This window comes from Tetranychus urticae, chromosome 2, assembly GCF_039701765.1.
Source record: "Tetranychus urticae isolate SD_2017Ah chromosome 2, NJAU_TeUrti_SD_1.0, whole genome shotgun sequence".
Classification (NCBI taxonomy): Eukaryota; Metazoa; Arthropoda; class Arachnida; order Trombidiformes; family Tetranychidae; genus Tetranychus; species Tetranychus urticae.
Genome location: NC_142959.1, coordinates 28428055 through 28443987, shown reverse-complemented (window position 1 = coordinate 28443987; position 15933 = coordinate 28428055). Strand labels below are relative to the sequence as shown.

At 32.4% G+C, this 15933-nt stretch overlaps 5 protein-coding genes and 1 long non-coding RNA gene across 6 annotated transcripts; 3 read left to right on the top strand and 3 right to left on the bottom strand.

Annotated features, from left to right (window-relative positions):
* The first annotated feature begins 653 nt into the window (after positions 1-653).
* LOC149094276 (platelet glycoprotein 4-like) lies at positions 654-1692 on the top strand. Its single transcript, XM_089268389.1, has 5 exons — positions 654-805; positions 873-1179; positions 1244-1311; positions 1374-1425; positions 1503-1692. The coding sequence occupies exons 1-5, from the start codon at positions 768-770 to the stop codon at positions 1560-1562; spliced, it is 525 nt and encodes a 174-aa protein (XP_089124515.1). The 5' UTR covers positions 654-767; the 3' UTR covers positions 1563-1692.
* A 27-nt stretch (positions 1693-1719) lies between these two features.
* Positions 1720-2639, bottom strand: LOC149094275 (uncharacterized). Its single transcript, XM_089268388.1, has one exon. It carries the CDS (start codon positions 2544-2546, stop codon positions 1857-1859), a length of 690 nt encoding a protein of 229 aa, XP_089124514.1. The 5' UTR covers positions 2547-2639; the 3' UTR covers positions 1720-1856.
* Positions 2640-4627: 1988 nt separating this feature from the next.
* Positions 4628-5808, top strand: LOC107368144 (mannose-P-dolichol utilization defect 1 protein homolog). Its single transcript, XM_015935924.3, has 2 exons — positions 4628-5300; positions 5376-5808. Exons 1-2 carry the CDS (start codon positions 4936-4938, stop codon positions 5710-5712), a joined length of 702 nt encoding a protein of 233 aa, XP_015791410.1. The 5' UTR covers positions 4628-4935; the 3' UTR covers positions 5713-5808.
* Positions 5809-6198: 390 nt separating this feature from the next.
* Sym (symplekin scaffold protein) lies at positions 6199-11160 on the bottom strand. The gene is made up of 6 exons (XM_015935922.3): positions 11013-11160; positions 10808-10922; positions 9390-10550; positions 7528-8913; positions 7340-7444; positions 6199-7259 (listed from the first exon to the last, which is right to left on the bottom strand). Exons 1-6 carry the CDS (start codon positions 11046-11048, stop codon positions 6661-6663), a joined length of 3402 nt encoding a protein of 1133 aa, XP_015791408.1. The 5' UTR covers positions 11049-11160; the 3' UTR covers positions 6199-6660.
* Positions 11161-12346: 1186 nt separating this feature from the next.
* Positions 12347-12861, top strand: LOC112539508 (uncharacterized). The gene is made up of 2 exons (XR_003083386.2): positions 12347-12539; positions 12620-12861. It is a non-coding gene; the product is annotated as an uncharacterized LOC112539508 (long non-coding RNA).
* A 374-nt stretch (positions 12862-13235) lies between these two features.
* Positions 13236-15087, bottom strand: LOC107368076 (ras-related protein Rab-32). The gene is made up of 5 exons (XM_015935858.3): positions 14935-15087; positions 14524-14709; positions 14097-14357; positions 13614-13757; positions 13236-13547 (listed from the first exon to the last, which is right to left on the bottom strand). Exons 1-5 carry the CDS (start codon positions 14935-14937, stop codon positions 13395-13397), a joined length of 747 nt encoding a protein of 248 aa, XP_015791344.1. The 5' UTR covers positions 14938-15087; the 3' UTR covers positions 13236-13394.
* Positions 15088-15933: the final 846 nt, after the last annotated feature.

Here is a 15933-nt window from a genome sequence, read left to right as displayed (position 1 = left end):
TTTACCTTCGAGCGGCTTTTATGATGTAAAGCTTGCAAGTTTTTCAAGTCAACAATTTGAAGTGCAAAAGTTAATATCTGAATACAACTTTAATCACAATTGTTTACATCATCAATTTACATTTTTATCATCTAATTTCTCTTTCATACTCTTTCTCCTATTCCTTTGGAACCTGAACAGGCTAAAGTACTTATTGCTAAAGCTTTAGGTTACTCTATTATTGTAGCCTCATCTTTAATCAAATTACCTCAACAGTTTATGGTAAGAATTAAATTTATCACATCTTATCACATCTGCAACCATCATATATACAATTTCTAATTGTGGTTTAAACAGAATCTTCAGACCTTTATTCAATCGATCAATATCTCTTCAAATAATCTTCTGATGGATGTCATTTTCTTAATATATTGTTTCATTTTTTTTGTTGATAAATTGCAAGTTATGATTCATAAGTTATGAATTATAACTAATGATAATCAATTTACCTCACTAGAAATGGTATGATACAACACGATTACTTATTTAAGAACATAGCTTTGATCCTGGAAAACAGATAATTACTTACCATTGGTTAATGCGTTATTAATGTTTAATTGGTACTCTGATTGAAAATTTCATAACAAACAGTGAAATATCGGCCGTGCCGTAAATTGTTATTTACTTTACAGGAAGAGATAAACAGTGACAAAAGTGTTGCTCTCTTTATCAACTGATTTTGTTCTCCTAATAACGAATAAACCTGGATAAGCTATTAACCAACAGAAATGATTCAGAATGAAATTTTTACCACTGACCTTTGCAGGTATCTCTAAAATATGTCTTGTTTTTCTAGAACCACGATTAACATTCGATTTTTATTTTAAAACTAGATCGTTTCCATTGGTCTATCAATCTAAATCAAAAGTGAAAGGAATTGCTACTAACAGATATGTAATTCCTGCCGATGCTTTCTACGGACCAGCTAAAAATCCAGATAATCAGTGTTACTGTATTGCTTCGAATGAGACAGATTGTAATCATAATGGACTATTAGACATATCAAGCTGTCGACAATACGCTCCGTTAGTTGCTTCATCACCCATGTTCTTCCAAGCTGATGACGATTTATATGATGCCATTGATGGTCTTGACGATAGAAAGGCTGACCGTTATCAAACCTATCTTGATATTGAGCCAGTAAGTGGTACAATGAGTCAATTTAAATGATGAATTTCAACAACAATTTCAATTTGTGTTACAGATCACAGGAAAAGTTTTGTCAGCATACAAAAGACTGCAAATTTCCGCTTGGTTAAAACAGGATTACAGGTAGAATAGCACAGCATTGTTAAAATTTTAATTGCTAATCAAATTATCATCGTCTATTACAGTACTGTGCCAACCAAAGCCGACGTTTACTTGCCACTTATCTGGGTTGAAGAAGTAAGTAGTTTATAAAATTCAACAGCTAATAATAAGTTTTCTGAATAATTTACTATTCCTTAATATCTTCTATTCAGGGTTTCACTAATCTGATGAGCTTGCGGATGAATTCAAATCAAAGGTCACAAAAAAAGTGAATCTTGGATCAAGCCTGATTATCACTGCCTTAATCATCGGGTTACTTTTGGTTGTTGCTGGCTTAGGATTATTCTTTTACCATAAATTTCGACCAGGTTAGAAGGACGTTTATAAATCTGAACTTAATGTAATTTAGAGCAAAAATCAGCAATAAACTTTTTATAAAAAAAACAATTTTACTTGAATATCGAAGATTAACAAAATTAGGTTAAAAAAAGTTGTATATTAGTAGTTGTAGAAAAAGTATCATTAGAGTTTGCTGTTTTCCTCTTTTTCCTTACATTACAATGCATTTAGTTCTGGTCCGATGTCAGATCAATTTCTATTTGCTCCACAGGCTTTGTTGGACTTTTTTCAGGCTTAAAAGGCTTAATTGTTTGCGGTAGACGAAAGATACTCGAAAAAAATTGAGTTTGTCTTGTTAAACGTTCTTCTAAACCATTGGATTTTTCAACATTAGACGAGGTTGCATTTTCGTCAGGGTCGGATTTATCTTGTTCGACAGTTTCGGCATTTTTTTCACTGTTCACAGGATCTACAAGACTCAAAGCTCTAAGATCGTCTTTAAGCTCCTCACTTGCTTCTAGTAAATCAGGCAATTGGTTGATTTCTAAAAAACGAGCTGTTCGCAGTAGTGAACCAATTCTGGACCGTTCAATGACCACCTCTCCATTGTAGATGAATTTAAAAATATCTTGTAAGTCTTTCCCACAAACTTCTTTTAAAACGATGAATGGTGCAACTGGAAATGGTCCCTTAATTGAAAGAGAGCTATCAACAACCTTAGCGAAAAAACAGGACCAATCACGAAGGATCACCCGATGACACTGAATAGGATAAAAATCATCCCCACAAATGAAAAATATGTCAGTTAGATTGTCACTAAGAGTCGGTGAAACGTTTGCTGTTCCAATAATTTCAGCTCGTAGTCGAACCAACGAGGGTTCAACATCACTAGACAGAGTGTCACTTGTCGTCATCATATTCAAAATTTAAATTTAAAAAACTAGCGAGTAAGACAACATTTAAAGGTTTAGTTTGTCCGGTTTACTCACACTTTTAACTATCAGTGCCATCTGATAGTCAAAAGTGCTATCTACATTCTGTATTTTGTACATCTACTTACAGATGTTTGAAAAGTTAATATACGATGCATCTGAATACAAAGGAGGATAGCCAAAATGTTGGATTTTCGGCCCATGATTCATATGATTTCGCACCATATATCAATCGAAAGCTTATGACGAGTAGAGTATACCTCCCTAAAAATCAGGTCGAAAATCGAACCCCCTGGGGAGTTATTCATCAACTCCCTTGGGACCCCATGAGGACCATATCAGACCCAATTTTTTGAATAGAACTTTTATTGCTGAATTCAATGATGCTAAGAAGGATGCTCTAAACCTGCGATATTTTGAGATAACACACTTTGAAACTTTTTTTCTATGGAAAAATACATTCAAAGCCGTGGCATTTCTTTCTGACCCTCTGAGGATCAAATCAAACCTAGTACATATTGTTCATCACCCTTGGAACTATCATGAAACCCACAAAAAATATCCCTAAACCTGCGATATTTTATTTGCCATTCACATTTGTATTTTTGTCTATGGAAAAATACATTCAAAGCCGTGGCGTTTCTTTCTGACCCTCTGAGGATCAAATCAAACCTAGTACATATTGTTCATCACCCTTGGAACTATCATGAAACCCACAAAAAATATCCCTAAACCTGCGATATTTTATTTTCCATTCACATCTTTATTTTTAATCATTGAAATTGTCTACTGAGCATATATTTTATATGTTTATTCCTTTATTTTTGTCCCGAAGATCGTTTTAAAACCTAAAAAGAATCGTTAGAATCACTAAGCAATCTCTTGGTCCATGGTTATAGTAACCAGACAGATGATATGGAAAAATAATATTGTAACATATGCTTATATTACAATTTTTATGATTAAATATATTAAAGTGAATGGCAAATAAAATATCGCAGGTTTAGGGATATTTTTCCCCACTTTCATAATAGTTGCAAGGGTGGTGAACAATATGTACTAGGTTTGATTTGATCCTCAGAGGGTCAGAAAGAAACGCCACGGCTTTGAATGTATTTTTCCATAGACAAAAATACAAATGTGAATGGCAAAACAAATATCGCAGGTTTAGGGATATTTTTTGTGGGTTTCATGATAGTTCCAAGGGTGATGAACAATATGTACTAGGTTTGATTTGATCCTCAGAGGGTCAGAAAGAAATGCCACGGCTTTGAATGTATTTTTCCATAGAAAAAAAGTTTCAAAGTGTGTTATCTCAAAATATCGCAGGTTTAGAGCATCCTTCTTAGCATCATTGAATTCAGCAATAAAAGTTCTATTCAAAAAATTGGGTCTGATATGGTCCTCATGGGGTCCCAAGGGAGTTGATGAATAACTCCCCAGGGGGTTCGATTTTCGACCTGATTTTTAGGGAGGTATACTCTACTCGTCATAAGCTTTCGATTGATATATGGTTCAAAAAAATCTGAATTATGGGCCGATTCGGCTATTGTCCTTTAATCACAATTGTCAACATCATCAGTTCCAAAGATTAAAGACCCTTGACTCGTTGATCAGTTCAGATTTTAACTGTTTGCTCTCTCATGTTATTTCTATATTATTGTTAATCATGTTATTTCAATCTAATAAAAACTTAACCCAGATTAAAACAGATTAACTCACAGAACATTGATAAACTTTGTTATTGACCCAATACCTCGTTCATTCACAGAGGTTTAAAATTCAAACAGTTTCCATAGGAATATCATATAGAGACACCATCTAGTGGCATCAACTTAAATCTTTGAATTCTATCATTTCTTTTTACCTTCAGGCGGCTCTTATTATATAAAGCTTGCAATTTCTCAATTAAACCTTTATTTCTGTAAATTTTCAGTCTAAACAACTGAATCTCCACCATACCTGGGTCTTATACTACGATCGTCAGATTGCTATTAGTAAAACTCCCCTTCTCAGAAGTCCCCTGTAATGGGCATGTGTGAGGACTGTGATTGTGATACAGTGGCTTGTAATGGCAACTAATATTTATGTCTTGGTGTCAAAATATTGAAACAATTTCAAGTGCAAAAGTTAATATCTGAATACAACTTTAATCACAATTGTCTACATCATCAATTTACATTTTTATCATATTTTTCTCTTTCATACTCTTTCCATATTCTTTTCACACACTGGTGACACTTTCTTTTTGTCTTTTCCCTTTCTCTGTATCTGTGAATTTCTGTCGTGGAAATCCATCGTTCATTGACCATCATTCAATCCTCTTCCTACCTCTGATTTTAATGATCTTTTGGAGTTGGAAATATTGTTGATCATGTCTTTATTGGAAGAGTTGTTAAAATTTTCTCCTATTCCTTTGGAACCTGAACAGGCTAAAGTACTTATTGCTAAAGCTTTAGGTTACTCTATTATTATAGCCTCATCTTTAATCAAATTACCTCAACTTTTCAAGATTGTTCAAGCTCGTAGTGGAGCAGGAATCAATTTTTATGGTCAAGCATTAGAATTATTTGCCTATTCTCTTAATTGTGGGTATTCGTTTGCTAAACTTTATCCGTTCAGTGCTTGGGGGGAATCATTGTTTCTATTGCTTGAGAATTTTCTCATCTGTTTAGCTGTTCTTAACTATGATAATAGGAAGAAAAGTTGTTTTGTATTTGCCATCCTTTACAGTTTATGGTAAGAATTAAATTTATCACATTTTATCACATCTGAAACCATCATTTAACCATCATTTTATCATTTTTCTTATAGCTTTGCTGCGTTGATGAGTGGCTTTATTCCTATCAATATTTTATGGTATCTTCAATCACTAAATTTACCATTGGCAATCGGAGGCAAAATGATGCAAGCCTGGAGCAACTATAAGAATCGACATACTGGCCAATGTTCAGCCATCACCGCTACCTGTCTTTGTCTTGGATGTATTGCACGAATATTCACAACAATTCAAGAGACGAAAGATTCTTTAATGATCGTTAATTTCGCTGTTGCTTCAGTAGCTAACTTCCTTCTTGTTTCTCAAATCTTCTACTATTGGGAAAATACCAACAAATTCCTTGCTAAATCAGCCAAGAAAAAGAAGAAGTAATCTACCGTTTTTATATTTACTCCTGATTATCAAGTTATGATGTATCATAATACAAATGAATTTACTTATTTCAAAGAATTAAACTTTTAATACTAACTCCAAGTTTTCATTGTTTTCAATCAAGATGTGATTAAAAATTAAAGTAAAATTCCTGGCACTTGTAAACTTTTCCGCGTATGTTTAGTTTATTATCATTGGCTATAAAGTTCAAACGTACATTTGTATCATTATTTGCTTCTAAGTTTAATCTTATCTTAACTAATGCGATTGAAACTGTCTTCAAAAGCTTGGCTTAAAAGGCCAATTTCGATTTAAACAAAGGATAACATTGCTTGTTTTCCCAAATATTGTCCATTCAATTCTACTCTTCTTGTTTATCAATTGAGTGGCAGTTAATTTATTAACAAAAAAAGTTATTTCAATTTTGAAAGCTATGAGCAACATAATCAATCAAAAATACAAAGTTACCCTAGTAATTAATGAATATTTTCATTGTCTAGATGAATTTTATTAACTACACTTATTGATTTTTCTCTCAGATAGTGAGTCTAACTATCACAAATCTTTCAAGTCTTGATAAGCTTGATTCAACATTGAGAGTATGATTTAGCGTTTCAATACGTTGAGAATCAAATTCTATATAAATTAATTCGTGATAGAAGTGGTGAAATGATTAGGAAAGATTGCAAGATTGGAAAATACAGAAAAGAAGAGAAAGTAAAATGGAAAGGAAAAATAAGATCATGAAGAAAGTAAAGATGTTTTTCATTCAAACTTTTGTTGTGATCATCTTTTTTCTTCTAATCATTTGTCTTCATTATAAATGGAACATAATATATATAACTATATATTTATATAGTGACTTGATTTAACGTTGAGTTAATCTTCTGAAACAAAATCAGTATTGAAGAGCAAATACAAATTTAAAATTTCCCTTTCTCTGGTGGTTTATGTTTCCATTGCCGAAGCTCCATTGGTTGTAGTTACAGTCGCAATATTGACATTAGTATTGATGATTGAAACAGGTGGTATTAATGCAGGTTGAGATAGAACTGAAGATGATGGAGAATTTGATTGGCCATCACATTCTGGTTCATTATTTTCTAACTGAGGAATTTCTTCTTTGACATCACCATCATCTGAAAAAATAGCATCTAATATTGACTGGGGGAGATGAGATCGTTGAGTATCTGTGAAACTGGAGACGTGTTCTTGAAGAGCAGGCTTAAAATCGGGACTATTACGGAATACTGTTCGCAACTGGGGAGCAGGAAGCTGCAATAAGACCTGAAAACTCTGAGGCTTTGTTCGTTGACAGCATTTAATGAAACCTTCCCAAACTTTCTTTTGATTCCAGACTTGTTTGAGAATAAGTCGTTGTAAAATATTCATCACAAAACCTAATAAGCGAGGGTGAAGGGACAGTGACTGTATGACAGTTCTCATCAATAAAGTAGGAAGCGGACTTTGCTCCATTAATAATTGCATCACAATAGCTAAGACTTCATCTGTATATATGTGTTTTTCGGCAAAACACAGACTTATAGCTGCAAAATAGAAGAAAAATAGTGAAAAAAATGTTAGATTATTAATACTATTGACAAAGATTATAAGCATAAGTAATTACCTTTCATTACAGTTTTCATATCACATTTGGAAGGATCAATATTATGTAGAGCAACTAGAAGGTCGGCAGCAGTAAGAGGACTTTGGTAATTTTGACCGGATTCAACTAAAAGAAAAGCAAGAAAATAAATTAATAAAATAGAGATAATTTTGAGACAATAGAGAGAAAAAAGGAAACGATGATAATACCTTGAGTCCCAAGTAATCTATTAAAAACTTCTTTGACGACAAGTTGATTAAGCTTGATTAGCTTGGGTAGTGCGGCAATGACCTCCCTTTTTGAAAGACCATTCAAAACAGGGATAAGGAATCTAACGTCAGGCACTCTTTTATGGTACAAATCGCGAACTCGAGAAACAAGATCAGCGCTTGGTGGTTGTTTATCCGTTAGAACGTGGATTATTCGAGTAACAAGTGTTTCTGCTCCTTTGGGGCAAGTTTCTACCAGTAAAAGAAGCTCAGGTGAATCCATACCCATTCCTTTGACTGGTACATCAAGAACTCTGAGAATTACTCTTTTAATATCAGGAATAGTCGAAACATAAACAAGAGCCAAGTCATGAATTAATTTATGATTATTGGGTAATAAACACAGGTACGGGAGGAGAAATATTTTTATGACATCTTCGGTCCATTGAGTTTCAGGTTCCTCGGGAATTGGACATGGATCCAAAAGTCTTTGAAGTTTCTCCAGTGAAAACCTTTCGATAGGTCCTTTGACATCAGCTCCATAAATTTCGTGAAGATATTTGATAACTTTAATTGCTTGAGCTCTAACTTCAGGTTTATCCATCAGAATAGATAGATTAAGCATCACAGAAAGCAATTGTGGTCTTAATTTGATCTTCTTTTCTATTAGGGTTTGCAGAATTGAAAATCCTAATGTAATTCCGCTGTAACTAGTTTCTCGTGTAATCATTCCTTCTAACTGAGATATTACTTCAGGTGTCAAAAGAGGAACTTCATAGAAGAACCTTGGCAAAAAGTGATCTCGATCTCTCACATCTACTCTTTCAATCAATTCTTTAAATATAAAGGATAAACAATTATCGTAGTGAGACATATCGTTACCATTCTTTTTAGCGACAGCATATTCATTATAGACAAGATTAAAAAGTAGATCAGCTCGATTACGAATATCTTCAAATGCATAGCCCCTAACCAGCGTGGCTACATTAAAAGAATGGTCATGAAATTCGGTTGAAAGGTGAGTCAATACTTTGTTGCGACTCTCTAGTTGAGAGGGACAAGTTATAAGTTTTCGCTCTTCAGCTTGAATTATTCGACTTACTGAGTCAGCTATCATTCTCACTTTCATATCATCTGAAAGTTCTGTAGTCAACTCTTCAAAGTTCAACTGTTTTACTTTAACTGAACCACTTAACGTTTTACCAGTGGGCATAAGTTTAACCTTATTCTGATTGTTAAGTTGTGCTTGTTCTTGTTTCTTAGCTTCTTGAGCAATTCCACGACTTACAAGTGTTGCTATTTTTTGATACTGTTGTTCAGAATTTTGAGATTTTTTAGCTTTCGCTGAAATGGCAGCTCGCTCGACCATTTCTTCAACTCCTTTTCCTATTGAGAAAAATGAAAAAAAAATAATTAATCAAACACGCCCATAAACAAAAGATATTTTGATAAACATTAGATTCGACTTTGAACAATCATGATTATACTTGAAATAGTGTTCTGATATTTAAATTCTGACTAAAAATTTGACACATTAATGTTCTTGAATGCTAAACTCATCATACTTGTGCCTTATTTTTCTTAATTATAGCGTAAATAAATGCAAATCTCTAATATTCAACAATGCCGCATTATGAGCATAAATTGTGCTTGATGGATTAAATTTAGAAATCTTCTAATGGAAGTTTGAGCAAGTTTTTTTGAAAATTCTCGAGTTGCGATCTTTCTATTGACCCCAAAAGTTCCTAAAAAGTGAAATGCGATTAGTAAATTTTCTTTCAAATATCAAGATTTTCAATGAGACGTTGAATCTCATGTTCATCAAAACAACAGTAAGTAATAAAAATTCTGTATCACTTTACCTATCCCAGTAGTTGTAAACTGGGTTGAAAGCAATCTGGCAAGATGCTTTATCTGAGATGGCGTACCAGCAGCGGCAACAGGAGTATAAGTCGCCAGGAAATGCGCTGGCATAGAATCAGGCAATGATAGTAATGATACTAAAACCAAATCACAGACATTTGCAATATTATTCAAGCAAGAGATCAAATCTTCAGAGGTTATATCAATTGCTGTGTTGGCATCGTTACGGGTTACTTTAGGAGAAGGTAGTGGAAGTACAGGTTCTAATTTCTCTCTTGTCGAAGACTCAGCATCAGGTTCCAATTTAATTTTCTTAGGTTTAGGTTCAATATTTGCTTGTTCAACCTTCAATCCTCTTTTACGAACTTCTTGAAGGCATTTATAAACTTCAGATTGACCAGCTCCTAAATCATTCAATAGTTGAATAATTTGTGTCTGAAATTGAATGTTTGTAGCTGCTGCTGGGTGTTTTAATAACAATGTCAACTGGACTTTTAATTGTTTCCGTACCGAGGTTACTTGGGATTTAGCCAGAGTTGGAGGTAGATTTGCGTGTAATGACTCAAGAGCTTGAATAACTTTAGACAAGTAACGATCAGATCGCTGTCTGGCTAAAATTACGAGAGATTGCATCGTGGCCATCAAATTTAAACTCGATATGTGAGGAGTACCATGAAAGATTAACAGCTGTTCGAAAACATAGTTGGCTTCTTCTTCCAATTGTTCCAAGTTTACCAATTTACAATTTTCCATAGAGTCCAAACTAAAATCATCTGTATTAGACCATTGGTCACGTTTTGTCTGACAGATGACGATCATCTCCATAAATTTTATACATTGCGTCCTGACTCCATCATTTTCAGAGGAATCAAGTAGATTAAATATGTACCTTTTTATATTACACCAGACCTCATGAGTTGATTCGAGTATCTCATCAACTTTGACCTTCGAGGCCCATTTAAGAAATTTAGGATATAACAAGGTTGAAACATGGATACCTTTCTTAACTACATGAGGACTTGAGTCATTTAAAGCAAAATGTAGATTAACAATTAATTTCGGAAAAAATTCAGCATCCTTGCTACATGCAGCTTCAATGAAGTTAACCACAAATTTTCTAACTTCAACCAAGGCATCATTTTGAAAACCTAAAATCTCATCTGTAATCAGAGAAAAAAGAAAGTTAATAAGACATTAAAACAATCAGTCAGCAACCAGTGTAAAAGGTCGAAAGACTGTAAAGAGAAAAGGAAAACAAAGATAAGGAAGTGAAAAGGGGATGAGTTGATAAAAATGAGATAACTGAAAGATATAACATGGATGGAAATGTTCAAAGAGGAAAGCGTAAATGAAAAAAAACAAAAGCATCCACAAAATGTCGATAACCAGAATATCTGTTGATGTCACACGTTTTTACCTAGAAAATTATCCACCAAATCATTATGAATAACCAATTCTTGAACTTGTCGTAAATTGTTTACTTTATCTTTATCAGTTGAAGCTAAGATAGCATCATTCAACAGCTCAACAACCTATACAAAATGGAAGAAAGAAAAGGTGAAAAAATAAGATTGTTTAAAATAAAAATGGAAATAGAGAGAGAGAAATAGAAAGAGGAATACCCTGTCAATCGTCTGTTCTGTAAGTGTATCAACCATATTAAATATAAATTGTTAACATAACGTTTCCAATAAAAATAAATCAGGTTAAATCATAGAACACAAATTAGTTTTGTTTATAATAATTTAAATAGTACAATGTTGATCAATTAATTCATATGTCAGCTTCAGATGTAGGCTTCTGGCATCCGATGAAATAAGTAAGGGATGAGACAAGCACCATCTGGTGGCTAAAGTTAAAATTTAACTTGATAAAGTCCACCAGGGGGAGTAATATTGCGAACGAAAATCATTGATACCGTTCTCTACACCGTCTTAAATTAATTGAATTAAATTAAGTTTTAATTTTTATTTTTTGTTTTTATTTATCTTTTAGATCACTTCTGGATACTCCGTGCACCTAGTGAATTCATCGGATGGTAGTGATTTTCGTTTATTTATGTCAAAACAATCAAGGTAAGTCTTAGTCTTTCGATATTCTAAAATAGAATAAAAATCACATTTCTTTTAAAGAAATGTAGAACGAAAAAACAACCAAATTAAAAAAAAACCAAAACGAAAAAATAGACAAAAAAGCAAAAACATTTTTTTCTTTTTTCAATTTTTAATTGTTTTTTCTTTTTACGAAAAAAAAAAACTCACAGAAACCAGAATTAAATTGAATTGAATTCAATCAAACTAGCCATAACTAACTCTCTGATTTTTTTCCTAATTTACCTGAGCGAATAACACACAACATCATCAAGACCTGGACATCAACAAGACAATCTCTTAAAACAGGAAAATCATAGCAATCCAGAATCAATTGGACTCCAACGCAGCTAAATTTTGATTTAAATTTTTCACCAACCTGATATAAAACCACACTCATAAAGACGTCTCATCATTTTATTTTAATATATTTACTCTCCCTTATAATTTAATTTACCAAATTTTTTTCATTTTTCACCCTTTAATTGTTCAATTCAATTCAATTCCAGTCCTAACAATTCTTGTAATATTTCATTTTTGTAAACGGTAGCGGAAACCGTAATTTTATGGCACTGTACTACGAGTGCGGTGTCCGGATTCATTCTTCATATGTTCGAGTGAATCCGTTTGGGATTAGCGGTATCCTTATTCCTGTAACAAGGTGAAATTAATTAATAAACCATTGATGAACTCCATTGAATTAGCCATTGGCCAAGATTAATAAACTATTACTAATACTCTTTAATTGAATGGAGAGGAAAAGATAAAAATCAAAATTTAACTTTCAATGGTGACAATCAAGTATGTGTTAGTCTTTGTACCAAATGATGTTAAAGGGTATTTAAAATGGAAAACTAATTAAGGTAAGTGCTAGAAGCAATTGAACATACAGACTTTTTCAATGTGTATACGACGTTCTGATGATTGCGTTTCGATGAGAGTGAATTGGAAACTTTAAAACCTATTAAAAACCCTATTATTCATGATGATTGTGAACCTCGTGATTTCAGTGAAATTGATATTGCTCGAGATATCCTTTTTGTCATGAATAGTTTAATGGTGAGTAACTTTAAATTTTTCATTATTTTTATTCGTATATCAATTGTCTAAATGCAATTTTGTTATCTTTTTGTTTCAAGTTACAACTCAAAAAAGGAAGACGTAAAGGAGTCACCAGTTGGAATCAGCAATCAAAAAAATGTCACCGGTTAAACGCATCAAATCTAAATATCTAATAATCTGTTAGGGAGCCTATACAATTAGTAATGAAGGGTAAAACATCGAAGCAACTAAATACTACATTTGGAACAACACTGAAAATCAGATCCAAGCATATTGAATATTCATCAATTGCATCTATTAATACAAGAGAGGAAAATGATATCTTTGGGTAGATCATCGATTATTCCTAAAAAATTCGAGTTGCATATGTGAATGATTATTCCAATATGGCTAAATTTTACAAGCTAAATGACTTAATCATAAATTTAGCAAAATTTGTAGTCATTAGTTTACTATTAACTAATGTAGAAGGCCAAACTATCTGTATCATAGTGTTGGTAAAAGTTCGTGTGAAGATAAAATTCAAATCTTAAATGTAACTGTAAATCGACGAAGTTTAGATTTTGCTATTTTAACATGAAAATAACTAAAGGTTTTTGCAAATTCTTATGATCATCATGTTTGAGTTTGAAGTTTGAGCAATATGGAATCGATAAACAAATGTGAATTTGACAAAATTATACAATCAGTATGTTTAGATGAAATAAATTGATTGTTCAACTTTGTTTATTGATTTTCATGTAGTCGTAATTTATCAAGTTTTAGTCGTTAGTTTATCAATTAATACCTAATAGCACAAATTAGCTGAAAAAATATAAATAATACACAATTGAATGATTAACAATAACTTAATCAACATTCACATTTGCTCTTTTTAGCAGGGCTTAGATGATCTGCTTTTCCGTTTGTCATTATTATAACATTATCCATTCCAGGTTCTTGTGCGTCATCTACATTTTGAATTCCATTTTCTCGATTCTCTTGACTTTCCACAATGGCCATAATCTGTGATAAATGAATAGACGAACAAAAATCAATTTAAATTCCAAAGAAGAATAATGTTCTAATTACTTTTTTAATTAAAAGTTTAGCCGCCTCCTTGATACCAATATTATCTTTGGCAGAAACATAACACCAACTAGTGAAACCATTTTCTTTTGAGAAACAATCAAGTTTTGATTCATCACCAGCGATTCCGACCTTCTCAAGATCACACTATGAAATAAAACAATAAAACTTTAGAGGACAATCAAATCAACAATAGTAAACAATGGACACCTAATCCCTTTTTTTCCTTCTCATACTTCTAATTTAACAGCATGTCAATGTTAATTAGTGAATTGCAGGTACACTATTAAATGGCTAAAGACTGATATTTTAGTCTAAAAGTATTGACTGAATAGGAAATTAAGCAATGTAAAATAGTGGTCAACATTATCCATATTTTTTGTCATTGCTGCTGTTTTCGGACAACTGTACTCAAGAGAGTGCACTTGTTTGCATTGAGGATGAGGTGAACATGTTTACTTATAATGTTGATGTAAAAATGATAACCTTGTTAACTAAAAGCAGTGAAGGAACCGGTTGCCCATTCTCCAATGTAACTTTACTATCGAAGTCTTTTTTCCATTTGATTGCTGATTCAAATGAATCAGGGTTAGAAGCATCAGTTATCACAAATGACCCCGAAGCACCTTTATAATAAACTCTGGTCAACGAGGCAAACCTGTCCTGACCCGCAATATCCCAAAGTTGAATAATAATATCAATTTCATCACTCCAAATGATCTTTTTCAATGCAAAATCAACTCCAATCTAGAAAGTAGAAAAGTAAAAAAGGTAAATTGGCCATAAGAAGTTGAAAATTTTGCTGAAATCGACAGAAATAGCTGAATATTCTGATTCAAAGTTAGTTATTCACGAGCAATTAAGCACTTGCATATAATATTCATACTGATTTGGATCATTTTTACAAACTTACCGTAGCTCGATATTGGTTTGAAAATAAATTGTGAACATAACGTTTAATTAAACTTGTTTTACCAACAGACACTTCACCAATAACCAAAATTTTGAAAGTCTTCTGTTCCTTAGGTTTGTCAACTAAACCTGGTCGATGGATTATCGTTGATTCCGGTGAGGAAGTAGTGGGTAATCGACGAATTGTCTTGAAAGCATGACATGGTGAACAAAAGATAATGTTAGAATTGTGATGATAAATCAATTATAAAAAAATAACAAAATAATGACAAAAACATAACGAACACATGTTGAAGCAAGACTCATTTGGCCAACTCTCTTTTGTCTCACTGCAAAGCATAATAGAAAGAGCATAAAAAGCATAACCCGTTTTGTTCAAAATTTTCAACTTTATAACAAAAATTAAACATACCATTTATAATAGCAAATTAGATTTAAAATAAGTTAATAAAAACAGTTTAAATTAATCCATAGCATTCAAGTTGCAACTGAATAATCCGATAACTGTGAAAAAGTGGAGAAAAAGTGAAAACAAAATTGAAAATGAAACAGAAACCTGTTATGGAGAAAAATGTAAATCTTAGTGAGAGACTTGAAATCTTTTCGTTATTCAGTTACAATAAACTTAACCCAGTCAATAACCAATTTAATTTTATAATATAATCAAAACGTTGATGTTTACAATCGAAGCAAAAAAGTCTTCTCATTAAAGTAGATTCCTCCAAATAAAGTTGCCTTGAAATGATTATCTTGACCAGTAAATGTAAATAAATATTCTTAAATAATCTAAACCTAAAGCCTAACCTAAACCCAAACCGCGAACCCAATCAACAGCAATAGATGGATTAATCAGCTTTCAAGATTATCAAATGACTAACCATTACAAAGTTGAGCATTAAAAGTGTCATTCCCAGTAGAGATACAAGAAAAGAAGTGAAATTGAAATGATGAAAGAAGGTAAATCAAAATAAACAAATTGCCTGTAAATAAAAACAAAAAAATTGTACTTTGAATGTTTTCAAGGCAATACAAACAAATATTAAATAGCCCAAAGCATTCCATTGAAATAATAATGGTAAATTAAGACACAAAAATAGGATTGGTCAAAAGACAGAGGTCAAAAGTAAAAATAAGGTCAGTAATAATGTTGAGGAAAAAATGGTTGAAAGAGAGTCTGACCAGAAAAGATGAAGATGAATAATGAAGATGAAGTTGGAAAAAAAGTATCTATGGTGATAAATTCATGGTTTACTCAAGCATTCTCAGTTGAAGTTCAGGAAGATGAAAAGAGGAAGAAAAAAAAGTGAATCATTTCATCGTTTTTTTTGCCTTCAACATTTTTCCTCATTTCAGCTTCCTTTTGCAGTTGCATTTTTTTGTGTCTCTTATCATCCAGGGAACTGTAATCATT

Bases quoted from the DNA above. Each gene is read 5' to 3' on its own strand.
- LOC149094275 (XM_089268388.1), bottom strand. From the start codon at position 2,546: ATGATGACGACAAGTGACACTCTGTCTAGTGATGTTGAACCCTCGTTG.
- LOC149094276 (XM_089268389.1), top strand. From the start codon at position 768: ATGATTCAGAATGAAATTTTTACCACTGACCTTTGCAG. The intron at 1,180-1,243 runs GTAAGTGGTACA...TTTGTGTTACAG, and splicing joins CCTATCTTGATATTGAGCCA to ATCACAGGAAAAGTTTTGTC. The intron at 1,426-1,502 runs GTAAGTAGTTTA...TCTTCTATTCAG, and splicing joins CACTTATCTGGGTTGAAGAA to GGTTTCACTAATCTGATGAG.
- LOC107368076 (XM_015935858.3), bottom strand. The intron at 14,358-14,523 runs GTAAGTTTGTAA...TCTACTTTCTAG, and splicing joins CAAACCAATATCGAGCTACG to ATTGGAGTTGATTTTGCATT. The intron at 13,548-13,613 runs GTAATTAGAACA...CATTTATCACAG, and splicing joins CTAAACTTTTAATTAAAAAA to ATTATGGCCATTGTGGAAAG.
- Sym (XM_015935922.3), bottom strand. From the start codon at position 11,048: ATGGTTGATACACTTACAGAACAGACGATTGACAGG. The intron at 7,445-7,527 runs GTATTATCATCG...CTTTTCTTTTAG, and splicing joins TAGATTACTTGGGACTCAAG to TTGAATCCGGTCAAAATTAC. The intron at 7,260-7,339 runs GTAATTACTTAT...TCTATTTTGCAG, and splicing joins TATGAAAACTGTAATGAAAG to CTATAAGTCTGTGTTTTGCC.
- LOC107368144 (XM_015935924.3), top strand. From the start codon at position 4,936: ATGTCTTTATTGGAAGAGTTGTTAAAATTTTCTCCTATTCCTTTGGAA. The intron at 5,301-5,375 runs GTAAGAATTAAA...TTTTTCTTATAG, and splicing joins GCCATCCTTTACAGTTTATG to CTTTGCTGCGTTGATGAGTG.